We start from the raw sequence: 12,570 nt of genomic DNA, 5'->3' as shown, positions 1-12,570 counted from the left end.
GTAGGTAACTATTTTTTTGTCTTGTTGGGTATGAAGTCGCTTTTGTTAAGAAGTCAGACTCTAATTCAAATATCAATCTGCTTTACCTCCAACGTGAAACTTCTCACAGAAAAAAAAGAAGAAAAGGTTAAAAAGGCAACTTAGAGTTAGATATGAGAATGCTTTTGCTAAGCCCTTTGGCGAAATGTTCACGTAAGTCCTTCAGTTAACGTGCTCACAATTCCTAACGTCATCTTATCTTTTGGGATGATAATTGTAGACCCTTTCACGTCATCACAATTGCTATTTGATTGAGGTCATTCCATTCAGAGATTTCGTGTTCGAGTTCAAGAAATGATTCTCTTTTTTTGGTGTGGAGTGTTTCTCCTTAAAGAGTCAGACGTAAAATGAATTTAAATTAGTCGAAGAGCTGATGAGTTCCAAATCCGATATGGTTATACCATGGAAAAAACTACAGAGTTGAAAAGGAAAATATTTTTGAAACTTGTGGTCATGAAAATGCCATTACATTTCTTTGAACTTTCATAAAAAAACAAGGGATAATCTAATTACAGTTGTATGGCTACAAAAGCGTGTCATTAAGGGTAAAATAAAGTTAAATTATTTTTTTAATTTAAAAAGATATCATCCTTTATGAAACAATAATTATATATAAAAAAAAGAAATAGAATCACATAAACTAAAGAGGAAAGGAGTAATAATTTTTAATAACGAAGGAAACCTATGAAAGTAAACAGAATACTTATACTAAAAAGGTGTTAGATTTTTTCTTTCATCATCACTTATGGACAAAGTTTTCTATCGTCAAAATTATTAAAGTGAATATTGTTTCCATATAAAGCATTCTTATGTGATGTCATATCTAATTGTTAAGTAGTAGATTTGATGGAATAACATTGAAGTTAGTCGATTTTCCTGCCAACCTGGGATTTTCAATGTAGTAAGATTCCATTTCTGCAAAAAGTAGACAAGATTCCTTTTATAAAAACACAAGACTTGTGCATTGAATTGACGCACCATATTTAAGAAGAAGTGCTATGGTGTATGTTATTCGCAGATAATATAGTATTAATCGATGAGACACGTATCAGATTTAATGATAGACTGAAAGTTTGGACACATATTCTAGAATCTAAAGGTTTCAAGTTAAGCACGACTAAAACAGAGTACTTGGAGTACATGTTCAGTGGCGATGCATGAAGCATAGATGGAAGTGAAAATCGATACACAAATTATACTTAAGAGAGAGTTTCAAGGTAATGAGAAAATTCACGATTATGTCGCACATCATATTGGAGCGGGGTGGATGAAATGAAGGCTCGCGTCCGGGATATTGTGTGATAAGAACGTGTCACCAAATTTAATGATAATTTCTATAGAATGGTGGTTAAACCTACTTTGTTATATGGAACAAAGAGTTGATTTAGTCAAAAATGCATACACTCAGAAAATTAAGGTAGCAGAGAAACGATAAGTCCTATAGATTGGTGATTAGACCTACTTTGTTATATGAAGCAGAGTGTTGATTTAGTTAAGAATGCACACATTCAGAAAATTAAGGTATCAAAGATGAAGATGCTCAGATGAATTTGAGAGGGGGAGATGATTAGACATAACATGACACATCTTTAGTTTACTGAGGAGATGACCCTAGATAGAGAGATTTAAGGATAAGGATAGAAGGGTAATAAGTAGCCGAGCGTTGCACTATCTGTGGGTTTTGTGTAGTTTCTTACCTGTTGTTTCATTTCCCCACAAAAGGGTAAGATATGCATACGCATATCCTTCCCACTTGTGGGATTACAGTGTATGTTGTTAGTTGTACATTGCATTCATGAAATTTATGATCAACACACTTTTCTTTACTATAAATCTTCACTGTTCTTCCTCTTTGAAATTCTCAAATTGCTTCTTCCAGTCCTCTGAGAGGATTCCCTGCCCAGTTTTGCAACATTTCAAGTTCTTTAGTTCATGCTTTCCTAACAATTGGTAACACGGCGTTTGATTTTAATACGCGCACATACACATTATACCATAAAATACATGACAATCTACAGAAGTCTAGAAATATTTACAGGCGATATGGCTCATCTTTTCAATTAATTCAGCTCACAAATATAAAAGAGCTGTTACACATTTGGATCTCAATTTATGATTCGCATAGGAGTAAACTTCAGTATTCAAACAAAAGGAAGATTCCCCACAAATGGATGAAATAAGTGCTCCTTAGCAGAGTATAGTTTATGGTTGTTCTGTTCACAAATAAATTTTGGACGTGGATAGAAACATAAGACAATGTCCATAGAACATAACATACATATTTTACGTTACCTTCAGCATGACAACTTTCCATATAAACAGGTTCATTCGATGCCCTCCCACACGCTGCCTCCCTTCTCTTGCCATGCATGAGGTGGATCAGAAAATCAATGAAGTGCGCGATATTCCAATCCACAGTTCACTTCTTTTTATTTCACATAGATTGCACATTTTGCTTACCATATTGGTAGCAGGAATGAAGCATTACTGCTGCCAATTGTATTGTTGTTGGTTGCGATTCACATTTGAGCCACGTCCAGTACCAGACGACCCATATGGGGCACCGTGGGGATAATTTGTGCCTCCAACTCCCCGGGGACCACTACCTCCTGGCATTCCTCCTGAACCATATTGGGTACCCCTTCCTTGAGGTGGATATCGACCACTGCCATAAGCTCCACCTTGGCCACGAGTAGGGTGACCGTATCCTCCAGAAGGATTTCCACCAGCTGGATATCTGCCTGCTCCTGCTGGAGGCCCATGAGACTTTGCATAGTGGTGGCTAGGTCCGCCAGCAACCTGAGGATGGGATGCATGCATTGAGGGATTTGGCCCTGGTCTCATTTGAGTATGTCCTTGCCCTGACTGCTGAACCGGTGGAAGCCGACCATGCTGCTGCTGGTGATGCAGTTTCTGACGTTTAGCTGCTTCCTCATGCTGCCTCTGCTGCTGTCGCTTTTTCTTTGTCTGGAACTCATGTGAAGCTTCATAGGTTGGCAAACTGCTCAAGCAAATAAGTCCTAATTAACAAAGTTGCTCACTAGAACATATACGGAATTCATAGAGGAACGTTTTTTGATATTTTTAAGGAAGAACGATTATCTAGAAAGACATACCTCTTTGGATCGCATGGTAATGGATCAGTCCAGAAATACTCGGCATCAAGTGCATCCTTGGCTGATATTCTCTTGACAAGACAAAAAGTAAAAAAGCAAGTCAGTGGGACATCGACATCATTCAAAAGAATTAATCCTTAACATACAATTGACATTGGAATAGATAACCACACATTTTTAAGGTTCACTGATAGCAGTTGCTCATGCAACGAGACTACTGCAGGGTATTCACACTTCAATTTGTTGACAGTTACAAATCGCACGAGCAGATTCTGGGTGGGTGGGGTGGGGTGGGGGTGGGGGTGATATTGGAGAATGTTGACTTCCAGATTTAGCCATGTTGGTCTATGGTAATGGCACAATTACTAGCGTCATCAGTGGCACTGAAAGCCCAAAATCAATGTAAGTTCCACTCGGTCCACAATTTTAAAGATAGGATGCCCCCCCATATACACACAAAAAACAAGGTTTGAAAGGAGTGACAACATAAACTAGAAAATGTGATGAACTTGGCACCTACATGCTAGCTTTGGTCTAAAGAGCACCATGACACATGAACATCTGAATAAACCTTTTCAAATATGAGTTTCAACATTGTCTTGTACTCCACTACTTAGAACAAGCATAAGAATGCCATACATGCCACAGAAACTGATACCTGAGACGGGTCAAGGGTCAGCATCTTGTCAAGCAACTCCAAAGCATGTCGATCAAAGCTAAATCCGGAGATGCAAGAGTATAAATACATGAAAATCTATTCAATACCAATAACTATAGTGTGGAACTAGAGCATTTATAGCACATCATGTACTTTTTACTTACTGTCTGAAAACCTCCCTTAGACGTCTTTTCAATGGCCTTGATGGTTTGAAATTGTTATACCATGGAATCTTGGAAACTCCAGGCCAATTAACCTCGTCAGGAGAGCCACACAACTCAAAAATCTTGTTCAGCTGCTCTGGCTGAAATCAATGTAAAACTGGGTTATTCACCTGAGCACACTAGAAATTCAACACAACCTAAAGTCACATTCACACATGTACTGCTTTTAAGTAGGTCATTTGGGAAAGAGAAAATTGTTAAAATACACGAAACATCAAACAAGTCAAGGTCTTGCTTTAAAGCTCCACAAGTGACGAGGAAGTTTGAAAATCCTAACTAATTTGGATTAATGCAGATACTGATGTTAAGTGTTTTTTAAAATTCTTGGCCAACAGGTGTGGAATGAAGATCTATTACCTTTCCTATCAAAAAAGAAGTGTAGAATGAAGATCTTTAAAACAAGTCATAAGCGGGTACACCACAGCTCAAACATAAAAGAACTCCGACGGTGATTATTTAAATCTAAGTGATGCAACAAATTATGTGTAGAAGTAATCAGTTGTCTTGAACAGTCTTAAGCCACATGATTAATCAGGCACACCATCAGCCAACCAGAAGTGATACATAAAGAAATACCAGCCACGTAGTGGCGGAGCCAGGATCTCTGTGAAAGGGGTTCAAAGTATGAAGAACTAAGCATGCGAAATTTACACGATGAAAAACAGAGCGAGATGGAGAAGGGAAAGGGAAAAATTACCCTTAACCCACTAAATTTAACTTGCCTTGTCATACCGCATTTGGTGTTTCTTCCTACTTTTACACTGCTCATTGAGCCGCCTTAAAAAAATTTGTATTAATTTTGCAATGTTTTACTTTATTTTGAACTTTTTTTAAATTCTGAATCGGTGAAAATCGCATTCTATAAAAAGAGGTAAGGATTGAGTTATTAATATTATAATGCATATTCAGAAGATAAATAAATGGCATCGCCGATTTTTTAGTTCATTTAGTTTAATTTACTAGGTTAGTTTTTGTAAAAAAAAGGCAAATAATGAATAAATCAAATACGTTTAGTTTAGTTTCCATCTCTCTAGAATAGACTTGGAAAAAATAGGAAAGAAATAATATGAAATTAAAGAAATAAAATTCAATTAAATAGATTTTGTTAAAAGGATATTCATGATTTTAAAATTTCTTCATTCGATTAAATTTAATCTGCTTTATTTTATATAAATATTTTCTCTATCTCAGTTTCAAGTTTAATAACAATTCATCATTGTTTTAATGAGTTTCTTCGAGTTAGTACATGAAAAGAGAGTTACGAAGAAATAAAATGAGCAATAGAAATAAGAAGAATAAAAAAAAATGTGTCTAATAAATTTAAACAAGGCAAATTGAGAAGGAGAAATAACATAGAAGAGAAGAATAATGAAAAAGAAGAAAAATAAAGCTATCACATTAAGCCCAAAAATAATGAGACTTTTTTATTGGGTTGAAATTTTGAGCCCAAAAGCTGAGTCCATCTTAGGAACTTTCTAGAGGGAAAAATAGAGAGGACAAAATTATGCTCTGAATAGGATTCGAACCCAAACGTTTTAGCAAACTTTGAACCCCCTTAACCACTGAACTAAGTTTCTCTTTGAAGTTAAGGGGGTTCATTTTAATACATATACTCATAAAATCAGAATTTGACCTTATATACAGTGTAATTTTTCGACGAAGGGGGTACAGGCGAACCCCCTAACCACCACATAGCTCCGCCCCTGCAGCCACGTACATACTTAACCCCCCAAAGCTAAAAAAAAGGGCATACATTAGGCAAATATCACCATCACAATTCTTTTCAAGCACAAGCTGTTACTATTATTCCTTAGACCATAGACAGTCTTTGTAAGGCCAAGAATACTGAAGGAAGTGCATTTTAGTTAGACTAAAAGCTTACATCTTCACTACTTTTGTAAGATTTAGGACATTTAACCAACAGAAAAAATCAGCTACCTCATCCTTCCCCGGAAAGATTGGTTTTCCATGAAGCAGCTCAGCAAAGATGCAACCAACAGACCACATATCAACGGCTGGACCATACTTTGTGGTCCCAAGAAGCAACTCAGGTGGTCTGTTTGATATACCACAAGTCACCACTCACACAAAAAGAGAATTTAAAATGAAATTCAGCTTATCCCATAGGATTGGTATCCCACAAATCATACCTGTACCATAAAGTAATCACACGATTTGTAAGATTTGCATTGTGATCATTTGAGAAGGATCGAGCAAGCCCAAAATCGGCAAGCTTCAAATTGCCTTTGTTGTCAATCAGAAGATTGGAACCTACAAGGAAAGGGAGAAGCCTTTATCATTTATCACCACACTTAGAGAATTTGAAATTAGAAAATCAGCATGAATTTCCTAAACCGAACCTTTAATATCACGATGAAGTACTTGATTTACATGACAATAATGCAGTCCCGTCAAAAGCTGCCTCATGTAACACTGCAAAAAATAAAGTGAATATCAACATCCTACTCACTCTCTTCTTTCAAGCATCTAATTTTGCCCAGCAGTGCTACCAGACTTGTTAGTGCCAAATTATGCTACCTTAATCTGCGGAACTGAAAATCTCATTCCAGGACGATCAGCAAGCCCAGTCAAATCATGGTCCATGTACTCAAAGACCATGTAGATTCCACCTTTATACTTGTTACCATCTGCAAATGAAGAATATGTTTACTTCAAATATGACAAACTCAATTAAATCAGAAGTGACATCAGGCGCGGGGTTTGGGGAAGCAGTGAAGGCACAATATGAAACTAAAACTGAATTTAGAAACACTTGCCTGGCCTTCCTTGCTCATCCTTCTCACGACCTGCAACAATTACAAATTGATACTTTCACAGGATTTTTACCACAAAATAAAGAACAACAAAAAAGGACACATAATAATTACTAAACTTTCACAAAACTATTTGAATCTTTTTATAATGTCAAATCTGATATCAAAAGGACCTTTTTTGCAATTTAGCTCTGTTTCATAGTTGAATATATTTGGATATTGACGAAGATCACAGTCAATTAATACATTTGCTGTGGAAAAGATGAGAAATGTTTAATAAGGTAAAAAAATTCTTGCTGGCAATGCAATTGCAAGGCAGAAACTTCTGTACGATTTTTTTTCATTACTGAAGGAAAACCATAAAAAGAGCACGTAAGAAGGAAAAAGGACAAGTAACTTTTGTATGTGGTTTTTCAGTTCACGTAAAAAGGGGACCGTTAATAAATAAAAATGACACAAGATGAAAGCATGTATATTATTCAACTCCTACCTGGAGATGTTACAATCTCTTTCAGGTCAATCACATTTTCATGGTGCAGCTTCTTTAAGATTTTAATCTCACGTATAGCAGTTATTGGAAACTGCATAAGAAAGTTAAGAAAAGCTTCAGCAAGAAGAGTTTGAAAGAACTAACAAAATGCAAATCATATTTAAAATAAGAAGCTCACCCCTTCTCTTTCATTGTCCATGCGTATCTTCTTCAAAGCAACAATTTCCCCTGTTCTAATTTCTTTTGCCATGTACACTTGACTGCAAGGTAAAAGATATGCCACATTAACAGTTGTACATCTAATGAACAAATTGTTGAGCACCAGTTAAGGTAGTCATCCTTTTTCTACATTTACAGTTCAGACTACAAAAATGGATTAACTAACTACTTCCTCCATTTAGAATCTAACAACCATGTTTGCCTTTTGATTTTTATTAAAATCATATCCACTTTCAGAGGCACAGTATAGCACATCAAAGTACATGTTCCCACCTATACACTTGCCAATGACAAACTTCTCTTCCAGAACATTCAAAAGAAAATTTGTGACCCATACATTGCCCTGCAGTGATATGGTTATGGCAGATGATTCTGAGCATTTGTTATGTGAAGGGGGTTATGCCAGGATCAGTGAAGGAAGACTTATTTGGTTGGACAAGAAAAAAGAGTTGGAGAAGGCAAGAAGAGGATTTGGGAAACTATACCAGCATGTATATGGTGGTCAGTATGGAAATGAAGGAACTAAAGATGTTTTGGACAAAAAAGGAGAATATATGAGTTGAAGTATAACAGTCTCTCTTTCAGCATTTTGGTGTAAGTTGCAAAATGGACATGACGTAGATAGTTTAAGACAACTTCTGAGTTACCTCTCCGCTTATTTATAAAAGAGATGAGCTACTCTTTTGATGAGATACAAAAAACTGAGAACTTTGATCTGAATTTTCTGTCTTCGACACTATAAGCCAAAAAAAATAAGACCTTTAAACTAATCTACTCTTTTGATGAGATACAAAAAGCTGATAACTTTGAACTGAAATTGTTGTCTTCGACACTATAAGCCAAAAAATGAGACCTTCAAACTAAATTTTCTTTTTCCGCCATTCTATTAGCTAAAATCCTGCTCTACTAACTTTTGAGTTCACCTGCGTTGCTTGGACTCTCCAACATTGTTGCCATACCCGTGTCGGATCCTCCAAAATGCACTACTTTTTGGAGGATCCGACACACACCCAGCTACATTTTTGAAGAGCTTAAGCATCATAGGAGCTCACAAACACCAAATGTCTTCTATTTGCTAAATACCTACATTTTCCACATAAAGTTTCAAATTTTCAATTAATTCTGGACAAACGAATACACGTGAAAGGTCAAACGTAGCCCAAGACTATAACTTACAGCAAACAGAGTCCTAATCCTCAAATTCTCTTAGTACAATCAATGAAATATTGAATACAGAGAATTTCAGGTATATAATTGAGGTCTACTTATATAAATCCTATGTATTCATTCCGTTCTGTTCAGACCCATTTCATTAAACAAACAAAAAAGTGATAACTTTTAAGTCTTTTAACACACACACACTACAGCAACAACAACAAATCCAGTGTAAGACTGTTTCAGATAGGCCCTCGATTCAAGTAAAAGCACACACAACATATAGAAGAAATAATTCAAAATACAAGAACTGACCCATAAGTGCCTTCACCAATCTGCTCCAATTTCTCGAAACAATCAACGGTTCTAGACCCCCAAGTTGGAGCTTCCGTAAGATTAAGCTGTTCTGGTGCAGCTATTGCCATCTCTGACTGATCTCCAATTAAATTTTCTTTTTTCCTGATTCAATTCCTCCAAAATACCGTATAATTCAGCAAGAAAATACTAGGGTTTTGCTTAAATTAAAAGAAGATCAAATCAAGAATCGGGAATAAGAAGAAAAACAAGCAGTTTTGGAGGACTCTAAATTCAAGAAAAGAATTATATGGAATCTGAAAAAGGAAAAAAAGAAACAAGGCACAATTGATATTTGGAAGTTGAACAACAGTGAAAACAGTAAAGGCTATAGTTATTTTCCTAATATATATACACTTTTACAACAGTTGAGGTGACCAACATTATTATTGTGCAAATTGTTTTACTTTAATTAGAGGTTTCGGTTTTTGATGGTTAGTGAGAAAATTTTATTAAGAGCATCATTTTTTAATGGGCCCTGCAATGTTGATTGGAATTTAATAGAAATTTTACGAACTCCGAATATTAAGTGGAAAATAAAAAAATAAAAATTGAGGTGTATTTTTATGTTGTAAAAATAAGTTCATAAGCAAAAATCATTATTTTTTTTTCCAATCAAAATGCAAAAAATATGATTTTGATAATCTGACGGAGTTGTTCATGATTTGGGTAGGAATCAATTCAAATTAAAAAAAAGGAACTAAATTAATTAAATAAATCTGTTTTTATCTGATTTAATTTTGATTTTTGTTCCAAAAAAATTAAAGAAATAATTGAATTGAACTTACAAATTATATACATATTTTTATATATATAATATATTATTTTTATGAACAAATTTTTAAGTAAAAAATGATCCACGCTGAGTCAGTTATGATGCATTTTTTATTTGTAGCAATATCTGTAACTTATGCATTATTCATTAAGTTTATGTTGTTTAGTATATTGGGTTAGATAACAAAATCAGCAAGAAGTCAAACATAAATAGAGTTATGGTATAAAAATTATAAGATCCAAGTATGACACAAGGATAATTCTTTTTCTTTTGAATGAATTGTTGTCTTTTATTCTTTTTTGATGAATCGGTTATGTATGATTAATAACCGAACTATACCAAACCAAAATCAATAATAACCAAATCGATAAATGTCTATTATATTTGATTTGATTTAATTTTCATAATTTAAAAATTAATTAAGTTAATTTGATTTTAATTTTGATCAGCACCTTATCTAAACCAACCCGTGGACCTCCTCAATCTCAAAATTCTGTAGAAAAAAAGTGGGTTTTTTCACACTTTCTATAAAATTTAACCATTAAAGTTTGATAAATATCAGAGGAAATCAAAATTGTTCATTTTTAACAAAGTTAAATGATCAAAACTGCATAATTAATACTTAAGGAACCATTTTGAACCTACTACAAAAACTAAGGGATCATTGTTGTCATTTTCTCTTCCAAAGATTGTCAACTTCCTCTGCAGCAGAAAGATAAGCTCCAAACTAAAGCTGCGGTTTCAACAACCAGCCACCAGCCAGCCAGCCGCTTCATTTTATAGGTAAGTTTTCAAAGATTCAATCTTTAAATTCGATTAAGCATATGGTATATCATGATTATAATTGTTAATTATCTCAAATCCTTGTATTTGAAATCAATTAAGCAAAGATTTTCCTATAATCTCAGACACTTGGCCATGAGTTGACTTGAGACATTGATTTATGATACCAACATCTCAAATTATACTTTTTTTGTCTACCATGACTATTTGATTACTCCTTCTGTCTCAATTTATATGACACCCTTTGTTTGTCGAGATTCAAACAATGTGAACTTTGATCAGAATTCAACATGTATTCTTTTAGTGCCAATAACTTATGTAGTACCTTTTGTATAGTTTTTGAACATTTAAATTTAGGTCTTAAAAATACTTGGTTGATATAATCCAGTTTAGCTTCAAAGACCAGTCAAATTGATTATCGATAGGCAAAAAGAGTCACATAAATTGGGACGGGGGGAGTAAATTGCAATTTGTTGGATTTAGGAGTTCATGAAAGTGGTCTTTGAGAATTGTAATCCAAGATCATGAGCTGAAGTTGATTGTTTTAAGGTATAGTTGAATGTTAGTTGTTTCTAGTTCAACTAAGAAAAACTTTTTGGATTTGAGGTGAGGTTAAATAACATGATATGGATAATGAGGATTCATATTACCAAACCCCAACTTCTTTGGAATTGAAGCCTAGTTGTTTTTGTTTTGAGGTGTTTTTTTTTGGAATTACAGGTGATTCAAATGGCTGATAGAAATCTCATTGAGATCTTGGAAGAGAATAGCTCAATAGACTTCAATAAATATATTGGTTATGTTAGTTCTCCAAAATGTGGAGCTATAGCAACATTTGCAGGTACAACGCGTGATACATTTGATGGTAAAGAAGTCTTAGAGCTACAGTATGAAGCATATGTTCCAATGGCAGTACGTTGTCTTAAATCTCTCTGTTCGTCTGCCCGATCATCGTGGGATATCCACTCGATAGCAGTTGCTCACTGCTTAGGTACTGTTCCTGTTGGAGAGACTAGTGTATTTGTTGCAATCTCGTCTGTCCATCGAGCAGATGCATTGGATGCTTGCAAGTTTCTGATTGATGAGCTTAAAGCATCAGTTCCAATATGGAAGAAGGAGGTATATACAAATGGAGAGGTGTGGAAAGAGAATAAAGAGTTTATCGAGAGGATGCCAGATCTTGGGAAGGCATCACATGATCATGATCAAGGTGGCGCTTACTGTGGTAAAAAGAAAGTGGAGGCTCACGAGAGAAAGAGCTGCTGTGGGACGAAGGTTAAAGACAATGACTAATCTGCAGATTCTTGTAGGTAGTTCTGAAGCACATGTTTTTGTATTTCGTTCAAGCCCCTTCACTTTTAAACATGCCTGAAAACAAAGAAATGGTTAATTTGTTCTTCTTTTGTTGTGTGTGCAATACTGACTATAAGACGCTCTAGCACAACAGATTTGTAGCTGAAGGCAGTTTCTTGTATGTGTACATACTATAATGTGCTCCCAAATAACTAAACAAGTTTGCCCATTAATAGCTAAATCAATTCAATCTACTTTCTCGAGTTCCTTTTGCCTATTTCCCCTGTCACAGCAATAAGAATTGTTGAATAATTCATACATTAAGCTCCAATTTATTTTGCTTGAGAAGCCTTATGTATAGAGCCAGACCATTCTTAACAGTATGATATACTATTAGATTGTAATATACACCGAACTACTACTTTGTACTATCATGATTGGGCGGATTTCTCCTCAGGGATGTTTACCATGAAGTTTAAGAAGGCTACCTACCATGTATAAAGAGCTTACTATGGTAGTTGCTATTTTTGAGGCTACTGCATATATATGTTCATGAAAGAGAATAAAGAGCCTAAGTCTAATGAAAATTTGGGAACATGTTGTAGTGTACTATGAAAAAACCTTCTCCAGAAAATGAGTTTCATTTCATTTTTCTCATATTTGTCAATGTTCCATTCACTGGAAACTCCT

General features: G+C 34.9%; 2 protein-coding genes across 2 annotated transcripts; one reads left to right on the top strand and one right to left on the bottom strand.

Moving 5' to 3' along the window:
• Positions 1 to 2,052: 2,052 nt before the first annotated feature.
• On the bottom strand, positions 2,053 to 9,331 carry LOC129899408 (cyclin-dependent kinase C-2-like). Its single transcript, XM_055974367.1, has 12 exons — positions 8,991 to 9,331; positions 7,480 to 7,561; positions 7,302 to 7,392; positions 6,815 to 6,844; positions 6,576 to 6,685; positions 6,398 to 6,470; positions 6,188 to 6,308; positions 5,976 to 6,093; positions 3,978 to 4,117; positions 3,814 to 3,871; positions 3,156 to 3,226; positions 2,053 to 3,040 (listed from the first exon to the last, which is right to left on the bottom strand). The coding sequence occupies exons 1-12, from the start codon at positions 9,098 to 9,100 to the stop codon at positions 2,524 to 2,526; spliced, it is 1,521 nt and encodes a 506-aa protein (XP_055830342.1). The 5' UTR covers positions 9,101 to 9,331; the 3' UTR covers positions 2,053 to 2,523.
• A 1,135-nt stretch (positions 9,332 to 10,466) lies between these two features.
• On the top strand, positions 10,467 to 12,121 carry LOC129900712 (molybdopterin synthase catalytic subunit). Its single transcript, XM_055975732.1, has 2 exons — positions 10,467 to 10,587; positions 11,308 to 12,121. Exon 2 carries the CDS (start codon positions 11,317 to 11,319, stop codon positions 11,878 to 11,880), a length of 564 nt encoding a protein of 187 aa, XP_055831707.1. The 5' UTR covers positions 10,467 to 10,587; positions 11,308 to 11,316; the 3' UTR covers positions 11,881 to 12,121.
• Positions 12,122 to 12,570: the final 449 nt, after the last annotated feature.

This window comes from Solanum dulcamara, chromosome 8 (genome assembly GCF_947179165.1).
Source record: "Solanum dulcamara chromosome 8, daSolDulc1.2, whole genome shotgun sequence".
Classification (NCBI taxonomy): domain Eukaryota; kingdom Viridiplantae; phylum Streptophyta; class Magnoliopsida; order Solanales; family Solanaceae; genus Solanum; species Solanum dulcamara.
The sequence above is the reverse complement of the archived record's forward strand: the minus strand, read 5'-3'. Positions and strand labels throughout refer to the sequence as shown.